Source organism: Acartia tonsa, chromosome 5 (genome assembly GCF_053477335.1).
Source record: "Acartia tonsa isolate MP-2025a chromosome 5, ASM5347733v1, whole genome shotgun sequence".
Classification (NCBI taxonomy): Eukaryota; Metazoa; Arthropoda; class Copepoda; order Calanoida; family Acartiidae; genus Acartia; species Acartia tonsa.
This window is the reverse complement of record NC_137264.1, coordinates 31,315,131-31,341,937: the sequence shown is the minus strand read 5'-3', so window position 1 is coordinate 31,341,937 and position 26,807 is coordinate 31,315,131. Positions and strand designations below refer to the sequence as shown.

The window sequence follows — 26,807 nt, the reverse complement described above, 5'->3', positions numbered from 1 at the left end:
AGATCCAAATTGGTGGTATATGAATGATTTCATCTGTTTTATAGGAACAATATTCAATGGATATATTGTGAGTATTCTGTACCAGGGATTTCAAAGGATAAGACAATGGGCGGTAAACTGATGTAAATTTCCCAATGATAATAGTCAAAATCATCCCTTCTGTAGATTACAATCAGTGGTTGAAACCCCTTGGACATTCAAAATTTACTAAAAGTCCCCAAAGTTGTTAAGCCATCTAATAAGAAAACGCTATTATAAAACTTTGGGGGACTTGTGTAATAAACTGCCAATGTCCCCTCCTTCCCTGATTCTGCATACATAAATTCTAGGGTTTTATAAATGAATTTTAATATCCCCTAAAAATCATAATTTTTTTTTTCAGAGTTGCTTAAAAATCTTTTCTGAAAAGATAAATTCATCCATTATTTATTATATCTAATTGCGAGATCTTATGAGAAAAGTATGTTCTATTTGTCTGTAGATTTACTACTAAATCGATTTAGTTCTCCATTTTAGAAGCTTTATAAGCCCCCAGGATATTTTAGACATTTAATTTTTTGAATTAGCTCTTAGGGTGGTTTTAGCCTATTTTTCCGTCCTTAACTAACTTTTTAAATACAGATCCCCAAAATGCAATGACCCAGCTGCTAGTCTTTATACAAAGTATTCAACGTTCTCACCTAAATACCTTTTTTATGATCATTCTTCTCCTCACCTAAAAAGATATCAAGAACAGACATTTTTAGACAAACAAGGGATGACAACATCCATAGAATCAAAGATCTGAAACGGTAGGATAAACGAACAGTAACACTTGCAGAGGGTCAGAGCAGAATAACCAGTTTCTACCCTTTCTGAATCGTACCTAACTACTACAGGAATCACCATGCAAAGTTTTAAAACGAAAGGAAAATTCTAACATGTTAAAACGGACGGACGTAATTACAGCAAAGCTTCGCTTTTAAAAAGCTCAGGAACAGCATAAGATGCTAACATACATATTTTGACCCCAGGTTCATGTTGCTTACAATGAAAGAACAAGTTTTCATTCAGCTATCAATCTGTTTGCTTTCATTCAATTATTCTACAGGTAAATAGTTTTCTACTTTTTAGGTATAAAAAAGGTATTTACAGGTGCAAATCTAGCCAAATCTTTAACTATTTTCTTTAAGAAGCTTTGCATCTGTTTTTTATCCTTATTTTACTTAGCTTTTTATATAGAATTGTTTACTGCTGTTTACTTGCCCCTTGGAGAAATTATGTTCTAAGAGGTAAATTTATGTAAACATTTTTTAAAAATTAAAATCCAAAAATGATGGCAACATCCTACAACAACAAAATTATGGATGGAAAACGGACAAAGTTAGTTGTAGATCCGGTGGTCAGTTGGCATAATGGGATGATGAATATAAATGACAAAACCTTGTATCTCCTAGGGTCTCATCTTGGAAGTTTAAACCTGACAGATAGCAGAGTTGAAGATGAGCTAGAGGATGGTTGTCTGCTGCTCAATGCTAGTGTTCTATGGGGAAATGTAAATTCTAAAATGTTAACTTTTTGACTGTACAAACTAAGACGAAGAAAGTCCCTCAATGACGTCATAAAAGGAGAGATGAGGAGAGGGAAAGAAAACCCTTAAAAAAGAGATGGATAATCCCTCGTTTTTATGACTTAACATGCTGATATTTTGAGGGTCTTTCTTCGTCTTCGTCCAAACAAACAACAAATTGAATATAATAATAGATAAAAACTGTTCCTTCTGCAGTTATGATTAACATTCACATTAATAGAGTAAGGAGAATGCCTTGGCCCTATACAAGCACAACTAATTACTATGTTTAGTTATTACCCTAAGATATACAAAACAAAACAATTAAAGGATGGTTGTCTGAAGTACGAGCCAAAATCATGCAAAATTTAACAGTTAGGGAGTTGAATCCATTTTTATAGAAGCAGAACTATAATCTATGATTATGGTTTGGACCCTCTGAAACTGTAATCTACCCTTCCACTTTCCCCTCTCTTGGTGAAGATATCTTCAACACCGATACGATTTTTGAAATGTAAGATTCCACTTTCAATAGAGGCGAAACTGGAATCATACATTCATGTTTACATATCAGCGTATTCATAAACATTGATTTCCTTATTTATATCGACATAATAGTAATGTATCATTCTACTTTCAATAGAGACAAAACTGGAATGATACATTCAAGATAACATATCATATATTTAAATCGACATAGTAGAAATTGTACATATTAGTTAGTTTTTTTTATATTTTTATTAGTTTGAAGTTTTTAAGAAAAAAAAGGACCTAAAATTAAAGGTTGCTAACACTTAACAATCAGGCCCATTTCCGAACCTTAATAGTTCAACACCCCCCCCCCCCCACATATCATCTCAGCTCCTATTAGAGTTAGATGGCAAAAAAAATTGTGCATGTTCCCTGTTAAATAATAAATTTCCGACTATAAGTGAGACAAAGTCATTTTTCGCTTTTTCACCCTTTCATTTAACAACTTTCTTTTTAAGGTTAATTAAAATGTTAAATGGATGTAATTTCCTTATTTTTGAAGCTAGAACAATTTTTTCAGAAAATGTTTATCTTAAAGAAAATTTTATATTAGAAATCTCAAAACATAAATTTTCTTATTCGTTTGCTTAACAACTTTGGAGACTTTTACTGAATTTTGATCTACTAAATATCTATAATACAAAGTAGAACGATGTCTTTCTGTCTATCTGTCTGTCCATCTGGCTGTCCCTTAAGATCTCAGTAACAACTGAACCGATCAGATTCTACTCTTCAGGGTATATACCTATTGGTCCTGTTGTGGTTTTCAGCTATTTTCTTGAGGGGTGGGAAACCCCAACCCCCCAAAAAATGAAAATTCCCTCCCCCCCAAAAAAAATATTCTGGTGATGCTCATAAATTATGGGCGCAGCACCAGAATTTTATTTTTTTATTTTGTATTTTTAAAAAAAAATTTTAAAATTACCTCATGGGGCAAAGCTCCTAGAGGCTAGGGGCGAAGCTGCTAGTACTTAATAACCTAACCATTTAAAATCCAATAAAAGTCCCCAAAGTTGTTAAGCCAGCCAATAAGAAAACGTTATTGTAAAACTTTGGGGACTAGTGTAATAAACAGTCCATTGTCCACCTCTCTCTATGCTAGTTCCCAAAGTTTTACAATAATGTTTTCATTTTTGTTTGCTTAACATCTTTGGGGACTTTTACTGAATTTTAATTGGTTAGTTAATTTAGTATAGTGTTGAAACGTTTCAGCCACTGATGGCAAATTACAGTAGAGGTATTTTTGGGAATGTACATCCATTTATCAGCTATTGTCTTAAACCCATCAGATCCCTGGTGGCGATAAACTTGACTTAAAGTACCTAGAGGTTTTGGACCAGCTAGGAAGGTAATTTCAGTCCTATGTTCCCTACCTCCCTGGGTACAATAAAAGTTGTATACAGGGAGGGAAAAATGGACGAAAAATTAAATAAATTCTGTCTATAATAACATGAGAAAACAGAATGAGAAGGACAGTAGCACCCTGTAATCGATATCAGAAAGTCCTGAATGTCCTTTTAAAACATTTGACGAAGCTTTTTATATACAATATAAATTGATAAGATACATACAAAATGTTATTGCTTCTAAGCGACGTTTTCTACAAAAAGGGTTGGTAGAAGTCTATATGTATGTCTAAAAGAAATCACTCTTATGCAGGTTTCTATAACTATGTCTTAATAATAATGCCTATAATAAGGGAGGGTTTAAATTTCAGTAGTACCCAAAGTTTTATAAACATTTGTTGGATTTATAAATTTGTTTACTTTTATTTAATCAATTAATTGGTTGATGAAAACTGGCAATGTCAAAAATATACAGCCAAGATTAGTAGATCTGTTTTTCCAGTTTTGTTAGTCCTGAAGGGGCGAAGGCCCAGTCAAACTTTACTATTTGTAGAAAAATGTCTATAATACAATACAATACATGGTTTCAAGTTTGGATTAGACGGGTCTGATCCAGCGGATATTAATTGGTTTCGTAGCCATACTGGAAAATCATAAAAATCATGGACAGAATGACAGACAGGCAGAAAAGTGAATTGTAGAGTACCATCGCATTTTATTCTTTTTTAGTTAGTATTCGTATCCAGAGAGGGAGGAGACAACTGACTGCTTATTACAATAGTACACAAAGTTTTACAACAACAACAATTTCTTATTCATTGGCTTTGGGGATTTTTACTGAATTTTGATTGGTTGATTAAATTGTGTTTATAAATGTTGGAACCACTAATTTTTATCTACAGAAGGAATTATTTAGAGCGTCATCATTGTGGATGTGCATTAATTTATCGGCCATTGTCTTATCTCTTTATAGCCCTGATATATTTCATAATTTTATTTGTTAGCTTTGCTTAAAGGGACTGTGAACGAGAAAATTTCTCATCAGATTATCAAACCTTAACATCATCTCTTTAATATAATCTCAAATATAGGGCAAAACTGTCTCTCGTTCTTTAAAAAACGGCTTTAACTATGTCCTAGTTTGGGGGAAAAATTTCCGGACTATATAAATGTGCAGTTAATTGTCTTTTTTTCCTCCTATAGCTAAAACTAAACTTTTTGACATAGTTCTCTATTTTTCCTAACAGTTAAGCTGACTTTTAACAATATCCTTGATGTAAACCAATGTATAGTTACTTAAAAATTGATAAAATAAGTAATATTTTTTATTGAAAACCAAATACAATAACAAAGCTAGAAACAGGTTATTTTATTAGTATCCAAGTAACTTTAGATGGCCCATCTCTTGCCCACCTTTAATTACAAATTTGTAAATAATAAAGGTGCAATATTTCTTTATAAACAGTCTGATAAAAGTGTAAACTAATTCTTCAAAGTGGGTTATTTATTGTCCAACACAATAAAAAAGAATATCATTATTTGAAATAACCTATGAGATTCAACCCTTTGTAGACTTTGAGGTATTTTTTTGTCAATAATACAAATCTAACCCATTAGTGACGAACTGGGTTTTAAAACCCGGTTCCATCCAGTTCCAGAAAATCACAAAAATAACCGGTTTCCAGTCTTCAAATTGCATCATTCTCAGTATGAATCCCCCCTCTACTACCCTGGTTTTCATTAGGCAGTTTTGCTTACTTCCGTTACCGGTATAGCTCAACAAAATTTGAAAACCACGAAAATTTTGGTGAATTCAAAATACCCCTTCTAACTTTTTTGTTTTTATAGTAAAGTTGCTGATTTTTTTGTGAAATCTAAAGTTTATTAACAAGTACATCTATTTGTGAAATCGTTTTATTCAAATTACTATTTTTTATATGATTTTTTTATTGTTTTTTTACGCCCTATTATGACCCGGTTCGGCATGGCAATAAATACCCAGCAGTTTTAAAACCCGGCTCGGCTTTGGTTTATTACCCGGTTTTAACTTTTCAACCATTAAATATTTGTTTATGATTTATTATTCTTGAGCCACCCTAATAAGTATACCCTAGTAATCTCTATATGTGTCCTCCAATATTTTTATGCTCTTTTTCTGATATTTATCACCCAATTTTTATATGTTCTTTTTTTGTTGTGTGTGTGTATTAAAACTTCGACAAACGGGCTTTTTTAACCAAAAAGGGTGGTACCTATAGCCAAAACACTAAATGTGATATAAATTGCTTCGTATATTACTTGTAGCTCTATAGATTACATGAGGTTATGTAGTAAACATAACATAAACATAAACATAAAAAAACATTTATTCAGTGACAGATTACGCCCCGTCTTACAAAGCAGTACATACAATAGTACACCAAGCTACTGCTTAGTACCAGGTGTACTTTACAATTTTTCATAATATTTATAAATTTAAATTGCATGACTAACACTAGATGTTATGTGTGGCACTGATTAGGCTTCCCTAAAAGTAGGAATATGCGTATCCGAGATGTTTGCATTGCCTTTTTTAGGTTGGCATTAAGTTAATAAGAAAAATAAGAAATAATAATGTCAAAATAAATATAGGTAAAATTAAATGGACAGGGGAAAAAGAGAAGGAAAGAAGGGTTACAACAAATTTCAAGGCTAGTTTTTCTTAAATTTTAAAACCATTTCTGTAATTAATAATGTAAGGTTTTTAATAAATCCAGGCAAATCAATATATTTTAAGTACATTCATTACATTCTTCAATATTACATATAGATTTAAAAAGTTCATCTTTAAGATTTAATGCAAATGTTTTTTTAGGAATATTCTCATTTAAAAGATCTTTTTCATGACAAAAATTATTCCATAGTCTTTGAAATGAAAATAATGGAAACCTTTCAATTTTTTTAAATTTGGCTATTGGAATATAAAACTCACTAGAATTTCTTAGTTGTCTCTGATTTCTTAGATTATTTCTAATCCATACACCATCAAAAGAATTTGGTAGCCTCCAGCGAATAAAATCATAAAAAAATAGTAGTTTTGTATAAATAGATAGCTCCTTAATAGGCAAAACATTAATTTTCCTAAACAAAGGTGGCGTATGGCTGTTATAAGCGGATTTGTGTATAATTCTAATAGCTTTTTTTTGTAGAACTACTAAAGGCTTAATAGATGATTCTAAGCCACAGCTCCATGCTGGCAAGCAATACAATAAATGGCTATTTATAAAAGAGTGGAATAGTGTTACTAAGGATTTTTCACATAATATATGCTTAACTCTATTGATTAAAAACAAACTTCTAGATATTTTTTTCCTTAAATATTCAATATGGTATTTAAAGTTAAGTTGAGAATCAATAAACACACCCAAAAATTTAATTGCAGGAATTTCACTCTGTTGGTTGATATAACCCAAATATCTAATTTTATCTGTATCATTCTCATTTTCATTATTAAAATCTAATTTAATTTTAATTTGTTCCCAAGTTATGGAATCCTCCCTTTTATTAAAGATCATAAATTTAGTTTTAGTTGGATTAAGAGACATTTCATTGCAACGAAACCAATCACAGATATTTTTAAGTTCAATGTTGAGTATTTCAATTATCTCATTCAAATCTTTTCCTGATATCAAAAAATTACTGTCATCTGCAAAGAGTAGTGTCATTAAGCTAGTACAATTTTTAATATCATTGATATAAACTAGAAACAAAATTGGACCCAAAATACTTCCCTGTGGGACACCCTTGCTGATTCCTAATAAGCCACTTTTTTCGCCATTTGTATAAACAAACTGATTTCTATTACTTAAATAGTTTTTAAACCATTCTAATTCTAATCCATGTATACCAATTTTTTAAAGTTTTTTTAATAAAATTGTATGCGAAATTGTATCAAAACATTTAGCAAGATCACAGAATACCCCTATAGTAATTAAATTTTCATTTTTTGCTTGACCTAGATAATTCAAAAGGTGAATCATAGGATGTAGTGTAGATTTTTTTGCTTGAAATCCATATTGATGTTCATAGATAATTTGATTAAATTCAAGATATCTTGTGAGTTGTTCAGATACAATTTTTTCTAACAATTTTAAAAAAATAGGTAGCAAACTTATTGGACGATAATTGCCTGGGTTACATTTATCCATTTTAGAGCTGTTACTATATTTAAAAATTGGCAAAACTTTAGCAATTTTTAATTGTGAAGGAATTTGACCTGTTTTAATAGATTGGTTAATAATGTGAACAAGAGGTACAGCAATACTATTTATAATTTGTTTTAATAAACAATTTGATAATCCAAACATGTCAGAGCTCTTTTTATTTTCCATTTTTTTCACTAAATTAAAAAGAACATGAATATTTATTTCTCTTAGCTTAAATACACTGTCTGTATCAGGAATAAAGTTGCACGGATTAAGTGGGGAAGGGTTAATTTGGCTGGCAATTTCATCAGCAATTGAAGTAAAATAAGTATTAAATTTGTTAGAAATATCATGATTATTACTGTAAGATGTATCATTGACAATTATTTCATCTATACACGATGTCTTGTCATTTGATTTTGAGATAACTTGTCTTAAAGTTTGCCAGGTTTTTCTTAGATTTTCTTTATTTTGATTAAGTTGTTCCCTGTAAAAAATTTTCTTTGCATCTTTTATTGCCTTATTGTAAATGTCCCTATATGTTGTATATGCAATGTTATTTTCTGGTGTTTTATTTTTTGAATAAATTGTCCCTAGCTCAAGTTTTTTTCGTCTAGAAATCATAAGCCCTCCCGTCATAAATCCCTGTATTTTATAAATATTTTTATTAAATTTAACTTCTTTGATGGGAAAATGTAAATTAAAAGCACAATCAAATACTTCATGAAAGTTTTCAAAACTAATTTGTGGGTTTAATTCATTAAGAACCTTACCCCAGTTGTTCGTGTTTAACATTGCATTAAATTGAATAATTTTTTCACTTGTTATATCCCTGCTGATAAATGTTTTAGGCTTTTCTGTTTTTTGTGTTTGAGAACTAACATGAAAAATAGGGAAATGATCAGAAATTGAGTTCAGAATAACGCCAGATTCCAATGTATTATTGCAAGAATTAGATAAAATATTATCAATCAATGTACATGAAGCATGTGTAACTCTAGTTGGTTTAGTAATTAAAGGCAAAAACCCGTTAGATAAAGTGTTCTCTATAAAATCATTTGTTTTTAAATGAGATTCAAATTTAAGGAGATCTAAATTCAAGTCAGACATGATGTAAGAGTCACCTTTATAAGATGACATTGCTGCTTGTAAATTTGATATTTTATCAATGAAATATTCCATCTGATCATTAGAACTCATGCCTTGTATTGGAGAATTAGGACGATAGACACAACTAATTATATTGCTTTTTTTCTGTTCAGTAATAACTTTCAATGTTAAAGATTCAAAAAGATTTTCTTCAAAATATGATAAATCATCAATTACAGTAAATCTATGCTTTTTATGAATATAGATTCCAACTCCCCCTCCCTTCCCCTTTTTTCTAGATGAGAATACAAAATTATAATTTTCAAGTTTATATAGATCTTGATCAATAATTGAAAATATTTCTTGAATACAAATTATGTCAAAATAAATGTTGTTTTGTAGAAGAAAATTGATATATTCTTTAAATTCATCAAATTTCGAGGGTAAAGAACCAAGATTCCAGCTTAAGAATTTAATCTTCCTGCAATTCTTAAATTTATTAATGAGTTGTGTGTTGTCAAAATAGAAACATTTTAAATCTATACTGAGATACGGGCTTTCAATTTCGTTTTGATTTGCACTATTTAATTTATCAGCAAAACATTCATTTAGATAATTAATAAATGTCAAAATTTAAAGAAAAAATAGCACATAAAAAATGTTGTAAAATTTTTGCGTGAGAAAATTTAGGAAATTTTATTAAGGAAGGGAAGGAGAGAGGGGGTGAGAATATTTTAACTTCCTGTTGAAATAAGATATTTAGGGTGTAGTTTTCAATTACGAATGGTATCAAAGTTCTAAAAAGTGTTCATCTCACTTTGGGCGTTCAAAAGTTACATTTTTCATTTTTTTGTCGAAATAACCGGGTATTTAGAAAAAAACGGGTTTTAATGCCAGCAGAAACCGCTCAAAACGGGTCTCAATGCCCGTTAGGCATTTATGGCCATGCCGAACCCATTTTTTTTGCAACTTTCCTGTGCACGCCACTAGAGCAAAACAAAATAATTGGAATTTTGTTTTGACCATTATAAAGCTTCCCTGAGATTTTCAGCTCGATCGGCTCATAAAAGTGGCGCTCGGCACTAATAGGTCAAGATAGATCTTTATTACCTAATTACTACGTTATAAAAAAACAAATTGGCAATTTTATATTTCAAAATAAATTCCTTAACAGTAACTAAATTGTTTAAATTGTTATATGACAAGTTAAATACCCCTACAAACATTTTAAGAAACAAAAACTTTCAGATTTTCCTTGTTTTTTCCTTTTTCCCTCCCAAAATACCAATGCATTATTTCTAGATATTTTTGTTAATAGGACGTTTTTGGTTGATCAATGTAGTGAAATGTGCTTAGAAAATGTTACGATTTGATAATCAGATGAGAAATTTTTACGTTCACACTCCCTTTAAGTGAAAGCTTTTCATTACATTAAGTTTTAAGTCTTAAGTATGTGTTATAAAATATAACATAAACCAAAGTTAAACTTTATCTGAGAGTGATAGGACAATGGCAGATTGGTTATCACACCTTTTTACATAAAAATGAAATAGTTTTGCAAGGGTAATTAATATTTTATCGTCCTTTACCATTATCCCAAAGTTAATTAAATCTATAAGGCTTTTGAATCTAATTTATTAAGCTATTTGAAATATATTTAAATCTATTTTTACAGTTTTAAAGAATCCTGAGAATCCACCTACAATGAAAGCCAAAATAGACAGGCAAAATTTCTGGATTCTATTTTGTACTTCAGTTTGAATTTTCATTGGTTTGAAATAAATGCACAATTAAAGTAACCTTTGTTTATTTTTTGTTATTTATGAATCATTCCAGTAATACAGCAAAGGAATTTTTCAACCATATGATTTTTAAAAAGCTATCTTTGTCTTAAGAAATACAAATTTTATCTCTTTCCTGTCAAAATTTTTACACATTTCTTCCAATAACTTAGCCAGATTGTTCTTCTGCAGTTATTCTATTGGCTGATTTAGAATTGGTGTCTCTAAATTTTCACAATTCTTAATAAGTAAAGAATTCTATACCTGAATGTTTAAGATCAAAAAGAAAACAAATAAAACACTAAGACAAGTTAACCAAATTCAAGTCAAATCACAACTGCTGCATTGATTTCACATTAAAGGAAGCCTGCAAGAAATACCACCCTTTAACTGCTGAAAGACTGCCACAAGTAGACCCAATGCTCAGATTTGAAGCCTTCAGCTTCTATAACAAAAAAAGTTTTAGGCGTTTTAAATGACATTTATGTGCAATGAAAATTTTGAAAAAATCTCAATGCTAATGTTAGAAATTTTGAAATTAAACTACGTGGCCTAGAAATAAAAAATTATAAGCTTATTTTTGTCATAAATTTAGGTTGCCAGTAACTAATTATATTTTTACAATAAAAATACCCATTTTTATAGTCACAATCATTAAAAAAAATTAAGTTTAACTCACGTTATACCAAGTGTACTATACCCAATCAGAAGGCTGAATTAGCTAAGCAACCAAACACAGCTGAGCTTGTATTAGTTTATCCCTTTCTTTCCTCTATGATTTTTGTTTACAAATGCAATTTAAATCGAATTTTTTTCATAGATTTTGACTATGAAAGTTGGTGTTTTTATTTTTAAAATCTAATCAGTTATCAGCAATCTAAGTTTCTGACAAAGATAAAGTTATAATTTTGTGTCTAGGTGACGTAATTCAATATTGTTTTTTCTTTTATGAGCATTGAAAATCTTTTAAAATTTTCATTGTACATAACATGCTAATTTGAAATGCCTATAACTTTTTTGTTATTGAAGCTGAAGACTTGAAATTAAGGGTATTGGGTCTACTTGTGGCAGTCTTTTAGCAGTTAAAGCGTGGTATTTCTTGCAGGCGTCCTTTAAGGGTATTTTTAGGGTTTCAAAGTTGGACAAAAAATATTTTTTTTGAAAATTTTTCAGTAGGTGTTAAAGATCGACCTACACAAAAATTGGTAAGACCTAGAACTAATCTGTAAAAACCTTTTTAACTAGGATTGTGCCCTATTTTTCAAATCGGTTGAGAGCTTTAAAATAGAGTTAATATTTTTTTCAAATTGACCAGAGTTGGTGGCGGGGCATTTTCAGGTAATTTTGAAAAAAAATTTAAATTTGATTTTTAAGGTCAATTTTTAGGTTTTCCAAAATTCAATATGGGCTTTTTAAGAATTAGGCCAAAAAGTAGGTAGGACAGTGTTTTTGTATGAAAATATTTTATTTTTCAAGAAAATTTTTGCAAAAAAATCAAAATTTCACATCTTTAAAAAAAATGATTTTTGACATAGAAGGAATAGTCTAATCCTTATGAAATTTTTATGGATAATCCCTCTAACCTAACCTAATAATGTCTGATTGGCTGTTTTTCATTGATTTTTTTTAGGTTGAAAAAAATGTTTTTGGTTTAGCCCCCCTGTGGGGTATTAATCGGTAGCGACTTTGAGTCCAATTATATCAAACTTCTAAAAGTCCTAGGATAACCTGATAGTCTTTTCCATAAGCTTTCTAATGGTATTGGTTTCATTAGAAAATATTTTCTTTCTTCAAAAACTGAAAAATTACCGGTTTAGCCCGCCCTCACCCTAATGCAAGAAAATTTAACTCTTTCATTTTTACAAAAATAATTAATTATAAATTTTTGATTAATTGTTTATAAGAAATTAATGAAAGTTTTTGTTTATTAGGCTTATATACCAAATCATGCCTTTTTTGATAAATTACTTTCAAGCAATCAATCAAAATTTTTGCAAATCATGGTAATTTTACGAAAAAATACTTATAATCAATCAATAATAATTACTACTTATTTGGCTCATATACCAAATCATGCTGTTTTATGATAAAATACTTATAAGTAATCAATTTGATTGATTGATTGATTAGCCATAGTTTTGTATGATTTTGACCTGGAGTAGGCTGAGACACTTTTCCATAGAAATAGGGCTATCAAGCTCCATGTTCAAGCACATTTTGACTTGACTTGCTATCTCATGAGATCTACTCTTACCTTACCCTTGCGGAATATGGCAGATGTCCCAAATTAAGTCACGGTAATGAATGACGCTCTCCAAAGAGGAGCTTGGGTTAAGGGTAGTACTGTAAGTAAGTGACTATTAGGTATCCAAACTTACTCAATAATCCCCTTCTTACACAACCAGGGGATGATGCACGATTAATGTTGTGAATGAGAAATTAGAGTCAACCTACAGAGAATTGAACTTGAACTCTCACCACTGTAGCTCAGTGTGCTACCACTAAGCATGACACCCCTACTAAGTAATCAATGAAAATTATTTGACTTATATATATACAAAATCATACTATTTTTTGATAAATTACTTATAAACAATCAATGAGAATTATTGCTTATTTGGCTTATATACCAAATCATGCCTTTTTATGTTAAATTTCTTTTAAGCAATCGATGAAAATTTTTGCTTATTTGGATTATATTGGCCAAATCTTCAATTTTCGTCATAAACTGCTTACAGGAAGGAAGGGATTAAGGGGGGGGGGGAAGTTCTGACACATTTGCGTAAACCTGGTGTATAGTCTTTATCTTCGGACTGAGAGTATAGGTTATTAGGGATAAAATCATTCTTATATGATGTATTTCCCCTAGATTTAAGATTTTTGGATAGGCCTCCAGGTTCCGGAGCTCCAGGCCTCAAGGTGGTCTCTCTACAGGTAAAAATGAAAAGAAAAAAAATTTTAAGAGTTAGAAGTCAGCCTATGAGACAAAATATGAATGTTTTTTCTTCAAATATGTGAATAACAATCAAAAAGAAGCATATTTTGTTTTATAAGTTAACCTTTAATTCTTCAAAAAAAAATCTTATTTTTAAGTTTTTATCTGTACAGAGACCACCTGGAGGCCTGAAGCTCCGGAACCTGGAGGCCTATCCAAAAAATCTTAAATCTGGGGGAAATTCATCATATAAGATTGATTTTATTCCTAATAACCTATCCTCTCAGTCCAAAGATAAAGCCTATACACCAGGTTTACGCAAATGTGTCAGAACTTCCCCCCCCCCCCCCCTTATTACTCCTCCTTCTTTTTCTTCACTTCAACTGATACAAGCAACTTTTACTATAAATGTCCATTTATTTACTCCATCCACTTTTAACTCACAAATCAGACCAAATTGTTCAGTAATTGATCAGTAATTTACCTCAAAAATGCACAATTAGATAAGTAATTAACCTTTTAGTGCTTATTTACACGGTGAGAGATTACTAGGGAAATATTAAGATGAAATAAATTGAACAAAAAAATTACAAATATATACAATTGAATTAATTAATAAACGACTTTCTTAAAATAATTTTGATTACTTATTTGATACACTTTTAAAAGTATTTTTTAAATAAACAAAACATCTTTTATAAAAGGCTCTTTGTATGTTTTGTTTAATTAATTAAGAATATACAACAATGTTTAAATTATATATAAAATCTATGCTTTTTTTCACATTTGACATAATTTTAAACTAGTATGGTACATTTATATTATGTCGATGTTAAAAAAGTAATGGAAGATTACAGAAACATAGATATTAAAAATGTAAACCATGATTCCAGTTTCGCCTCTATTGAAAGTGGAATCTTACATTTCAAAAATCGTATCGGCGTTGAAGATATCTTCACCAAGAGAGGCAAAAGTGGAATCTTACATTTCAAAAATCGTATCGGCGTTGAAGATATCTTCACCAAGAGAGGGGAAAGTGGAAGGGTAGATTATAGTTTTAGAGGGTCCAAACCATAACCATAGATTATGTTTCTGCTTCTATAAAAATGGATTCAACTCCCTAACTGTTTAATTTTAAACATAAAAATTTCTTGTTTTTTCATTTTTAATACACAAAACATAAAATGCACTTTTCTCAAAAAGTACCTCTCTGCTATTTTTGAATAAAATCAAAATAGCAGAGGGGAAGTCAATTTTTCGTCTAAGAAAATCACTCTTCTTCCCAATTTATTAAAATTACAAAAATTTGAAATGATTTGATTTCAGATGAGCCAGGTTGTTTACGACACTTTGACAAGTTTAACCAGATACTTTTTAATAAGGTAACAATTGGTGGACTTGGTGATCCAAGTATAGGATATTGGATGGTCCCTTTTGTAGAAATGTTATCTTAGTACATAGCGAAGCTACTCTATAATCCAACATCTGGTGAGATACAGGTTTGGAATAGTATTGTAGACAGCTTTCCGAGAATAGAATAATTAAAAATTATAGAATCAATTATATTTTTATTTGTCCTAAAAAGTTTATATATTACAATACACATTTTTTCTGTAAAAAATGACGTCATACAATACAACTGACCAATGATAGGCCAATACATAGACTAAGTTGCCAATGGCAGACCAGTAGACATTTTAATTGACCAATGCAATGATGGTAGGCATGTATGACGTCATTTTTTAAATATTTTTTTTTCAGAGGTACCATGCAAGTTCAGTATGCTAAGATGATTAACAAGTCAAAAACTTTAGTTTTGTAAGCAAATATACAATTATTCGACTTTGTAGGCAGGGAGGGAGGGGACATAGGGCTGTTTATTAAACTAGTCCCCAAAGTTTTATTATAACTCTTTCTTATTCGTTGACTTAGCAACTATGGAGACTCTTATTTGACTTTTGATTGGTTTGTTTATTACGTTGAGTGTCCAAACGTTTCAACCGCTTATATTAATCCACAGAAGGGGTAATTTTGTGAATCACCATTGTGAATGAACATCAATATATCGGCCTTTGTCTTATCCCTGCTTTATATGACCATGTTTCTTAAGTGACGTGCGAGGGGGGGGGGGGCAAGACATATCTTTCACATTAGATGGTTTAGTTATCCCTAACAAAATTTGGTATTTACCATAACAGGTACATTGCTTTTCCTTTGGGTGTAGGAACCCGCTCTACATCCCCCCCCCCCGCCCCCGTAAAGAATATTAATTCTTAATTAAAAAATGTAGTTATTTGGAGGGGGGGGGGGGGATAATACACCAATCTAGGATTTCAAAGATGATTACATTTTATTACATATTGTACAATAATTAAAATATCTTGAATGTTTCTTTATTATATTGTTTAGGTTGATTATTTTAGTGGAAGTACTTCATGCTATTCTATTCAAAGTATCTTATGACAAGGATATAAAAACTCCAACTGGTAATCTTGAATATGGTAAGTTAAGTTAACATTAGGGTTGGGCCGGATACCAGATATCCGGCTGATTTCTAATGCCGGACATCCAGTATCCGTTCGGATATCTTGCTCTTGCTAATGCCAGATCCGGCAAATTACTGGATATCCGGCATTAGAAATCAGCCGGATATCCGGTATCTGGATAGTTTCATTATCGGTTATCCGGCCGGATAAAGAAAATAGCCGGATGTCCTAACATGCGACTGTTGCATAACACATATTGTTGACAAATAAGAAAAATTTGTTTTTTTCTTTTGCTATGTAAAATAGATGGCTTATTTTTATATAAAAATTTTAATGCGTACCTTATGAATAACATTGTCAGTCAGTCTATCGGTAATACTCTAAAAGAAAATTCTCTCAGCTGTTATATAAGATAAACTTCTAAAATTTTGTGTAAAGATTTGTATCACCACTGCACTGAGCATCATTAACTACTATACCCTTCTGTCTGTCTGTATTGCACCTTTCATTTGCTTTGCTGTTCTTATTATTTTTACATTCAAGAGCTTCGCTATTTATGGAAGTTATCATCCTAGTCTATGGTTTATCTTGGAAGTAATGGCCCCCTCTAATTCTATTTTATATCTTAATACTTCACAACTGAAGAATTTAAATATGAAATGCTCCCTTTAAAAATGTTCAGCTTGTAACCGAGTTTGGTCATCAAAGGAAGTGTTTTATTCTGGCAACATTACTGGTCTCTACGATTATCATCCTGTTGTTTCGTGAGTTATTTCCAGGGTTATAAAGGGATAAGACAATGTCAGATAAATTAATGTACATCCCCAATAAAGTTAAACAAAAGTATCCCTTCTGTAGATTACCATTAGGGATTGATACGTTTGGACACACTAAATAAATCAAACAATCAAAATTCTATAATAGTCTCCAACAAATAAGAAAACGTTATTATAAGACCTTGGGGACTAGTGTAATAAACAACCAAATGTCTTTCACTGCCTGGTTATTTCAGTTTCTGTAAATAAGAATTCAAGCATGACATGCAAAGGGTTTTGCCAGAAGGGGTGTAATTCTAGAGGGGGATTAAAAGGGGAAGGTGGGTCGTTCCAATTATAATTTTTAGAGGGGTGTTTATACATTCTTTTACCTCTCTCGGCGCGCCTATGACAACACCCAAGAGTAGCCGAGAAAATCACCTTTTTTATAAATTATCAAACCAATTCAATCTTCATAATTTATGCTCGTTGAGTTCTAGCTAAATCTTTCGGGAATAGTTCCTTTCGTGGCAACGCCCCTTAAGGGGCGATTTGCCGTATTTTTTAAACTGGCTTTTGATAGGTTATTTTAGGTTGGGTTAGGTTATATTGGGTTAGGTGATTGCCTCACAGGGTTAGGCAATCTGCCCCGCAGGGTTAGAGCCCCCCGCCGGGGCTAAAAATAGGAGAAAAGCTACTATGAAAAAAACGAAGAATCGCCTCTTAAGGAGCGTTGCTACGAAAGGGACTATACCGTATTACTCAATCTTTCTATTTTGTAAAAAGGCACGTGCTTCCTAACCAGAAGGATTCTCACAATTATTATTTCAGGGCCTATCTTGTTTTCTTCAATGCCATCACAATGTATTGTTATTTACGGTAAGTAACATTTTTCCTTCAAAGAAATAAGACATTAGAGCCAAAGGAGTATCTATTTCGCCAATGACCAACAGACACCAAATCCTTTGATTGCACTACCTTAGTCTGGAAGTCCTAACAGTTACCATACTTGACCAGCGCATACCTTTGGCGTTCAAGACAGGCTGACCTTTGGACTAGACAGGTGGCAGGTGTAGGCTAGGTTATTTACGAATGTGTATGGTAGTTGCACCTGTCTGTTGGACAAAGCATTCTACCTGTTCTTAATAGTATGTACCCGAAATGCATGCAGACCAGTTTGCATTACTATCATAACTTTTAAGAGGGTATGAAGAGAGTTAGTACAGCATAGCCCACAACTCATTGCTTTTAAAGTGTCAGAAAAAATATAATTCAAGTACAATTATTGACAACATTTTAAGTAAATGATTACAAAACATCATGAATGGACCTTTTAGTTGAGATTTTTAGTTGTCATAAAAAAAGAAGGGGAGAGAATAAGTGATAATTCATTGAAAATCACGAAACCTTCTTTTTACTTTTGAAGAATGAATGTTAGACTCAAGGACCAAGTACATAAGTTACATACAGACAGGGAATCTTCAGCTGCCTATTATAATAATCAACAAAAAATAGCGTTTTCCCTTGACCGACAGTTTGACGGAAAAAGTGAATTGTTGAGTAGATTTGCCACTAACAATAGATGTTACCTTATATTCCAAAGCTCTTTCAAGTGATTCTTATTAATATAATTTAAGAAACTTTTTATAGTGCCTTTACAAAATTAAGCAATACAATACAAAATACCAATGATAGGCCAATATACAAACTAAATTACCCATAGCAGGCCAAAATACATTTTAATTGACCAATGGTAGCCCAATATGGCGTCATTTTTTATAAAATGCTTCAAATTTTCAGGATATTTTTGTTTTTGCATGGCCAGACAAACCAGAATAAAGCCTTAGCAGGTAATAATTATTTCCCTTCTAAATAAAAATTTTAACTGCAACTTAACGAAAAGCTTGGGCGTCCTTTAGAGACACTTACTTCAGAAAATCTTGGACTTTTGGACAAATTGATGAACATTTTTATCACCAAACCTGTTATGCGCAGTAATTTGAAGATTTTTCATAGATTTTGATTTTACAGGTGTAAAACGAAATGAGAAAAAGAAGCAGAACATTATTTCAGTTAGATCTGGTAAAAATAAAATTTGCATTGCGAAAATCATAAAATCCTTATAAAAAAGTAATAGGATCTTTATCTGTCTGTGTGCTACCACCCTCCCTAAAAAAAATTTACCTCCTCAAAAAAAAAAAAATTTTTGTATTTAAAGCAAGTAAGAATGGGGGTGGTCGTCTCCTCCCCCCCCCCCCCACACAATTTTTTTTTCTTTAAATTTTTCTTTTTAAAAGCGAAGCTTTTCTATAATTAAGGTAGGTCCATCCGTAACGGATAGCTTTTTTCGTTAATTTGGGCATGCTAGAATTGTCCTATCGATTTCAAACTTTGTATGATGATTCCTGTAGTAGTAAGGTACGATTTAGAAAGCGTAGCAACTTTATAATCGTTACCAAAATGTCCGTGTGTCCATTTTAAACATGTTAATTTTTAAAACTTTTTAAACAATTTTTTATGGGTTATAATCATCCGATTGATCTGATTTTCGGAGTACTGATTCCTATTACAATAAGGTACAATATTTTAAGCAAAGCATCTCTATAATCAAGTCCTGAAAATGTCAGTATGTCCTTAAAGGAAGCCTGCAAGAAATATCACGCTTTAACTGCTGAAAGACTGCCACAAGTAGACCAAATACCCCAAATTTGAAGCCTTCAGCTTCTATAACAAAAAAGTTCTAGGCATTTTAAAATGACATTTTATGTACAATGAATATTTTGAAAGAATTGCAATGCTCATGTTGAAAACTTTGAAATTAAACTACGTAGCCTAGAAACAAAATTATAAGCTTATTTTTGTCATAAATTTAGGTTTCCAGTAACTAATTATATTTTTACTATAAAAATACCCATTTTTATAGTCAAAATCATTAAAAAAAATTAAGTTTAACTTGTGTTGTACCGAGTGTACTCTAGCCAATCAGAAGGCTGAATCAGCTTAACAACCAATCACAGCTGAGATTGTATTAGTTTCCCCCTTTGTTTCCGCTATGATTTTCGTTTAAAAATGCAATCTAAGTATCTGACAAAGATAAGGTTATAATTTTGTGTCTAGGCGACGTAATTTAATATTGTTTTTTCTTTTATAAGCATTGGAAATCTTTCAAATTTTCATTGTACATAAAATGCTATTTTGAAATGCCTGGAACTTTTTTTGTTATTGAAGCTGAAGGCTTTAAATTTGGGGTATTGGGTCTACTTATGGCAGTCTTTCAGCAGTTAAAGCGTGGTATTTCTTGCAGGCGTCCTTTAAACAGAATTCTGTATTTAAGGATTTTCGCAACAAATTTCCATATAATTTTGTCAAAACATATGTATTTATATTTTGTATCATCAGTTCTGACTTTTCACAAGAGATAATGTTCGTCTGTCATACCGTTTCAGAGCTTCGCTTTTATGGATGTTGTCATCTTTGTTTAAATAAGAATAATTAAATGTTTGACCATTTCTACTAGAGGCAAAATGCTTGCTGTAGAAAACTGTACATAAACGAAACAATACATGATTTTTCATCATGGCTTCATTATTAATATTCACCGGTTTTAATCCAGTGGATAATAATCGGTTTTGAAGCAATACTGGAAAAAAGATTATTTCCTATTTGTTTTCTAGGTATTTTTCATTTTTGTTACAGCATACTTCTTGGAATAGCTCTCTACTACTTTAACTTTATTATGGACCCTAAACAAATTGGTAAAAAAATATTATTATTGTATTGGTTTTTTAAAATTACAAAAAAATATCAAAAAGGAGCTTTACTACACATATATTAAACTTGATTGTCTGGATGTTGTAATATGGAGATACGGAAATACTTCTAAATCCATCTTTTTTTTTTGAGTTTCCTTTTCAACTTCTCCTCTCATCCTTTCTTTTTGAGACGTATCTTTATGACGTCACACATTACACTTTCCGTATCTCCAATTTTGTTCCCAATTGTACTTTTTTATTATTTTGAAGTTTGATTATCTAACAGAATTTATATTTTAGAGCATCGTCAGTTTTGGATAAGTTTGCTGCAAGATCTGACCCATGCAGTGAGCAGTCCTCTCATATTTGTTCTAGGATCTTCTGTTCTAACAAGGGACCAATTCTCAACTATGTAAATTTTGAACACCAACCTTTTTTTAGGGTCGTTCCGTCCGAAACATAAGGAAATTTTCTGCCAATGGCGATTTATTTGGTACTTGGAGGTACATACCCTTACCAAAATTTTTTATACACGTATTATAAGTTTCCTGCTTTGAAAACTGAAGGTCTAGTGGTTAGCGAGATCTTTAGCTACAGACAGACAGCGTCCTATTTTTTTTTTTTTTATTAGGATGCTGATTTTGGAAATTTATATAATGTATTATTACATACTAGCGGCTTCGCCCCTAGCCTCTAGGGGCTTTGCCCCAAGAGGTGATAAAAAAAATTAATATTTATTGTTTTTAGTGAGAGAATGTTGCTATTCTTTCATTCAAAATAAATGCTGGAATAAAAAATATTTTTTAACAAAGGACCTAGGAAATCTTCAGCAAATAAAAAAAAAAAAAAAAAAAAAAAAAAAATGGGGGGGGATTTTTTTGTTTTTGGGGGGGTTGGGGGTGTCCCACCCCCCAAGAAAATAGCTTAAAACCACCACAGGACCAATAGGTATATACCCTGAAGAGTAGAATCCGATCGGTCCAGTGGTTACCGAGAACATAAGCTTCAGACGGACAGACAGACGGACGGACGGACAGACATCATTCTACTTTGTATTATAGATAAGAAGATTTTGAGTTTGAAGAGAAAAAGAAAAAAGAGAACAGCTATTTAAAAGCTAAGCTTTTTTTATAATTAGGGTAGTTCTGTCCGTCTGTTTTTTGTTAATTTAAACAGGTTAGTATTTTCTTATCGTTTTCAAACTTTGAATAATGATTCCTTAACAGGTAGGCACGACATAGAAAGCGTAGCAACTCTAAAATCGTTACTAGAAAGTCCATACGTCCATTTAAAAAATGCGGATCTTTTACTTTTTGACAATCAATTTTTTGTTCAAATTATCCTATTTATATGATCTTTAGAATACTGATTCCTATTACAACGAGGTAAACTGTTATAAGCGAAGCATCTCTATTATCCTAAATAAAAAGTGTAAGTATGTCCTTAAACAGTATCATGTATTTAAGCAGCTTTGCAACAAATTTATATACAATTTAGTTTAGACTTAAGCATTAATATTCTGCTTATCCTCTTCTGATACTTTACAAGTGTTAATGTACGTTTGTCTTTTCATTTCAGATATTCGCTTTTATTGGATGTTGTAATCCTTGTTATAATAAAATTCTTTTAATTGATTTCTTATATTTCTAAAACTATAAATTGAGAATTGATGATAGATCAATGAAAAGAACAATCTCAACCATCATTGGACATAAACTTATGTGATTTATATGTTTTTAAAAAGAAGAAAAAAAAATAATCTTAGATGTATAAAATAAATAAAAAAATATTAAATGAAGACAATAAAGTCATAGCAGTGACTTCTCCTTAGATTTCATTTCCAATAAACATTTAATCTATTTTCCAGTATGGCTACAAAAACCAATTAATATCCGCTGGATTAGAACCGGTTCTCAGCCATACTGAAAAATCATGTATAACATCGTATTACAGATTATTTTCCACGAATATTTAAAAAAAATATTGAATAACAATTTTAATCTTATAATTTCTCATTTAAATAAATGAGGTAGGCTGTCTATAATACGATACGATAATTAACTAATAAAGCTATTAAAATTAAATTGCAGTTTCACATAAAGGGTCATTTCTTTTCTAATACCTTTTTATTAGCGAAGCTACTCAATGATTCCGAATATCCTTCGATTTACGTTGAAGTATCTACTCTATATCTCACTTGGTCTGTTGGTATGTCCTTAATGCTCTTGACAACTATTAGACATCAGGAATAGAGGAGACATTAAGCTTTTTACACTAGTCCCCAAAGTTTTTTTAATGGCGTTTTCTTATTCGTTAGCTTAACAACTTTGGGGACTTGTATTAACTTTTTATTTGCTAGTTCATTAAGTTTTAACGACTAATTAAAATATACAGAGAAAGGGTAATTTTGAATATCACCATTGGGGATGTACATCAATTTATCGGCCATTGTCTTACCATTTTAGAATAGATCCCTGATTAGACATATAAAAGTTAGATAGCTCACTTTTTTTAAGCATTCTAATATGTTTTATCTATGATTGGTTAATAAAAAAAAGGTATTTTCTCTTCTTTTGCTAGAGGGACACACGTAAAACCTTCTGAGTACCAACACAATTTTCAAATTTTTAAGTTTATTCGATCTAAGCATCGAGTTACATACAGCCCTCACGGGGAGGCAGGGGACAATGGACTGGAAATGGTATTGATCTCGATAATTTATAAAATTGAACATTAAGTAACAATGTATAAAAATAGTAGGTAAATAATTATCTTAATCTGCAAAAGGTTTTTTTTTTGTTTATAATAATTGAGATATACATTATTTTGCATAAATTGTCCCATCTCCTTGGTTCACTGAAGCAACAGAATATCATTTAACAAATAATTAAGCTATAAATTAAACATCATTATAAGTTTTTCAAAATTATTGCTATCAGCTGGGGGATGAATTATAGATAACTGACTTGTAAAATAAGGATTTTACCCTTTTTGGTTGGTTGAAAGAAAAGTAAACACTTGTTTGGGTCTGAGACAAGGAAGAGTTTATTCTTAGAACTTAGAGTAAATTAATGGGGGAATAAAAATCTTTCAAAGGTGAAATATTCATGTAACTGATCAAGTATATAATAGGTACTGTAAAAGAATTGAAAAAATATATCCCTGAAATTGAAATCAATAATCATAAAACAAGGATGACAACATCCATAAAGGCAAAGCTCTGAAATGGTAGAACAAACGAACATTAACACTTGTAGAGTGTCAGAACTGAATAATCAGAATATAATGTATAACAGTCGAAGCAAAATTGTAAGTAAAATTGTTGAAAAACTGCTTATGAAAAGGATATTGTTTAAGGACATACTTACATGTTTAGTTCTTGATTATAAAGATGATTCGCTTATAACATTGTACTTTGTTGTCCTAGGAATCAGTAATTAAAAAATCAGATCAATCGGATTATTTTATCACATAAAAATTAGTTGTGAAAAAAAAGTAAAAATCTACATGACGTTTAAATGAACGTACGGACATTCTGGTTACGATAATAGAGTTGCAATGCTTTCTCAATCGTACCTTACTACTACAGGAATCACCATGCAAAGTTTGAAATCGATAGGATAATTCTAACATGTAAATCAACGTAAAAAAAAACAATCCGTTCCAGACGTACGGACGAACGTATATATATATATATCTTAAGCTTCGCTTTAAAAAATAATGAGTTGCTATACTACTTGCATAAACGTTAAAAGATGTTTTTACATTCATTGTAGATATGCTACGCGCAGCTCAAAAAGTGCGGGAGATACCTGATTTCAGAATATTCCGCCTTTCCAAAAATACACAAAATTGCGCCAAAAAGTTGGCTTCTAAAACTTCTTCTAGTAGGCTAAGGCTTCTGCAGTTGGATAAGTTAGGGAAAGGGCAGAGAGAAGCGCGCGTAATATGTTACAACATTCACACATTACACACACTCCATCCCCCCCCCCCCCAAACAACACATCATCCAAGCCAAAAAAAATATCCAAGCAAGCCGTATTCGCGCGCTTTCCAACCGACTGCATTTAAATTTTTAGGGAGGAGAGTGATAGATAGATAGAGTATTTTTGGGGAGGGGGAGAACTCAAAAGACGGCGCGGTCTTATCATGTAATGGGGCAGAAATATAGAGGCGAGGGGTTAAATATTGTGTTCTTACACTGTTAAAATTTAAGATATTAGCAAATAATATTTAACCATCAAAAACTTAAAAATATTCTTTCTCAATTCCGGGATTTTCTGTATGACTTTAAATGGTGAAAATTAAAAAATATATCGCTAAAATATCAATAAGCAATTAGAGCTACATTGCTTAAAAACCAAAAAATATTTGACATGACTTGAAATTTACATCTCTCCCTTCTTGTCCCCCATTGAACCCATAATCCTCTCTTTACTCCTCCTACTCCCTCTCCTTTTCTTATCTCCGACATTCCCCGTCCTCCCCATAACTTCCCTTCCCTTCCGAAACTAGTTTTGAATTTCGCGGGGGATAAACCCATCGTTGCCTAAACTTACCTTTATTTTAAAAACTATTAAGCACAAGTGAAACTTATGAAGGATTCAAAAATGGCTTCAGAATGTCGAAATTGTACTTTTTACTATATAAAAATGTAATTTATAAGATATAAAAATCTTCGAAAGTTTTATGAAAAAATCTGCGAAGGGTTAAAGTTAAGCAGGTGACCAATGGCGATGGAAAAGGTCACCAAGTTAATATTTCGTAGTTTTATCCTTATAAGAAACAAGAATTAAATTCGATATTACTTTAAACACAGTGAATCTTATTAGTATAATTGTACATTTCATTTTTTACATTATGATGATTAAATTAAACAATATTACTGATATTTTTTTATTTGTTTAATTTTTACAGAATTTTATAATCGAAAATTATGTACCAGAAACATCAATTAATAACAACTGAAATATTAAAAAAAAACTTCATAACAGTAAATACTTTATTTCAAATTAAAGAAATAATCATCAAGTTTGTTATGGAAAGTTTAAAAAGAAAACAAAAATATTTTGGCTACCAAGCCTGTTATAAAACTCGGCAACCCGTGTTCCGAGTATAAACTGAACCCGCCACAAATTAAAAACTCTCAAACTTTGGAGGAGGAGAGAGGAGAGATATTGTTTGTGTGTGCATCATATGATATGGATATATATTTTAATATTATTGTGACAAGTGCATTACAGTTGTGATTAGAAAAACAGTGAATTTGGACAAAAAATTCCTTTCATTACAAAGAATATCTCAACTTTTTGTGAATTATTTAGTATATAAATAAAACTGTTGCCTTTTAAAAACATTTATGATAACTACAGTTTTTTATAATCTCAAGTGAAAAAATAATAAAGTGGATGATTATTAGTATTGTGTTATTATCGTTAACTTTTTATTAGAAATATAGTTTAATAATCGGGAAGCTTAATTAAAATTAACACAGAAAATATCATAGGATTTGGTTTTGTTCTATATTTTCATTATTCTAATGTAAATAAAATTGACAATAGAGGTGTTTCAATGGTTAATACCAAGATGTAATTATTTATTAAATTCAATTATGTTTCCTAACATGCACTTACTTTTGATCGAGAGCTTTTTATCATTTATATTTTAGCTTTGTATCAAATTTCTAAAAGTTACATTGAATTCCTTACGACTGTGCCATATCTTATATCTTAAAATTAACCCATTTATGGACGGACATATCATAATTATAGAGATGCTTATTCAATCACATGCAATTATCCTATTAATTCTATTACCTAAATTAAGGTTTTTTATCTACTGCAAATTTTTACCCAATCGTTTACGTTATCAACTTTAGCAATTCACACATCGGGCTTGTTTTAGGCTATTTATTTCTTAGATTCTAGTCTTGGTAGGAATTTTAGTCAATTTTCTGTTAATTCAAATACAGAGTCCCTTGATGCTGGGTGATCAGCCTCTTAGTTAGTATTTTTCAAATCATGACAATTTTTAATTGAATCAAATGTTATTAGAGATGCGGTAAAAGCCTTTATTCTGCAACTCTAAGATACATACCCGTTTTTGACACCCCCTCCCCCCTTTTATAAACATATTAAAGGAAGTAAGACGTATTATTTTTGTTAAATGGAGTCCGGTTATGTTAAGTAATGTTTGGAGATCCCACAAGGCTAGATTTTCAGTAGTAACTCACCTTTTTAAAGGCTAACTTTTATGGTGACTGGACAGTAAGAAATACAACACTTTCTAAATGAAGTCTTTTACCTCGCAAAGATTTAATTATGACAAAATATTTTTTGATCAGATATTTAGCAATGCTTTATAGAAATGGTTGATAGCTATGCTACTCGATTATAAACA

At 31.0% G+C, this 26,807-nt stretch overlaps 1 protein-coding gene across 1 annotated transcript; it reads left to right on the top strand.

Annotated features, from left to right (window-relative positions):
* On the top strand, positions 1–20,824 carry LOC145320104 (uncharacterized). Its single transcript, XM_080162545.1, has 13 exons — positions 1–67; positions 1,014–1,090; positions 1,222–1,271; positions 1,437–1,534; positions 14,742–14,797; positions 15,177–15,233; positions 15,825–15,916; positions 16,584–16,665; positions 17,488–17,535; positions 18,457–18,506; positions 18,688–18,738; positions 20,331–20,411; positions 20,709–20,824. The coding sequence occupies exons 1-13, from the start codon at positions 20–22 to the stop codon at positions 20,822–20,824; spliced, it is 906 nt and encodes a 301-aa protein (XP_080018671.1). The 5' UTR covers positions 1–19.
* Positions 20,825–26,807: the final 5,983 nt, after the last annotated feature.

What these genes read in the sequence shown, in the direction of transcription:
- LOC145320104 (XM_080162545.1), top strand. Translation starts at nt 20, where the DNA reads ATGAATGATTTCATCTGTTTTATAGGAACAATATTCAATGGATATATT. An exon ending in TTCATTCAATTATTCTACAG is followed by an intron (nt 1,091 to 1,221) that starts GTAAATAGTTTT and finishes CTTTTTATATAG; the next exon opens with AATTGTTTACTGCTGTTTAC. An exon ending in CTAGTGTTCTATGGGGAAAT is followed by an intron (nt 1,535 to 14,741) that starts GTAAATTCTAAA and finishes ATTTGATTTCAG; the next exon opens with ATGAGCCAGGTTGTTTACGA.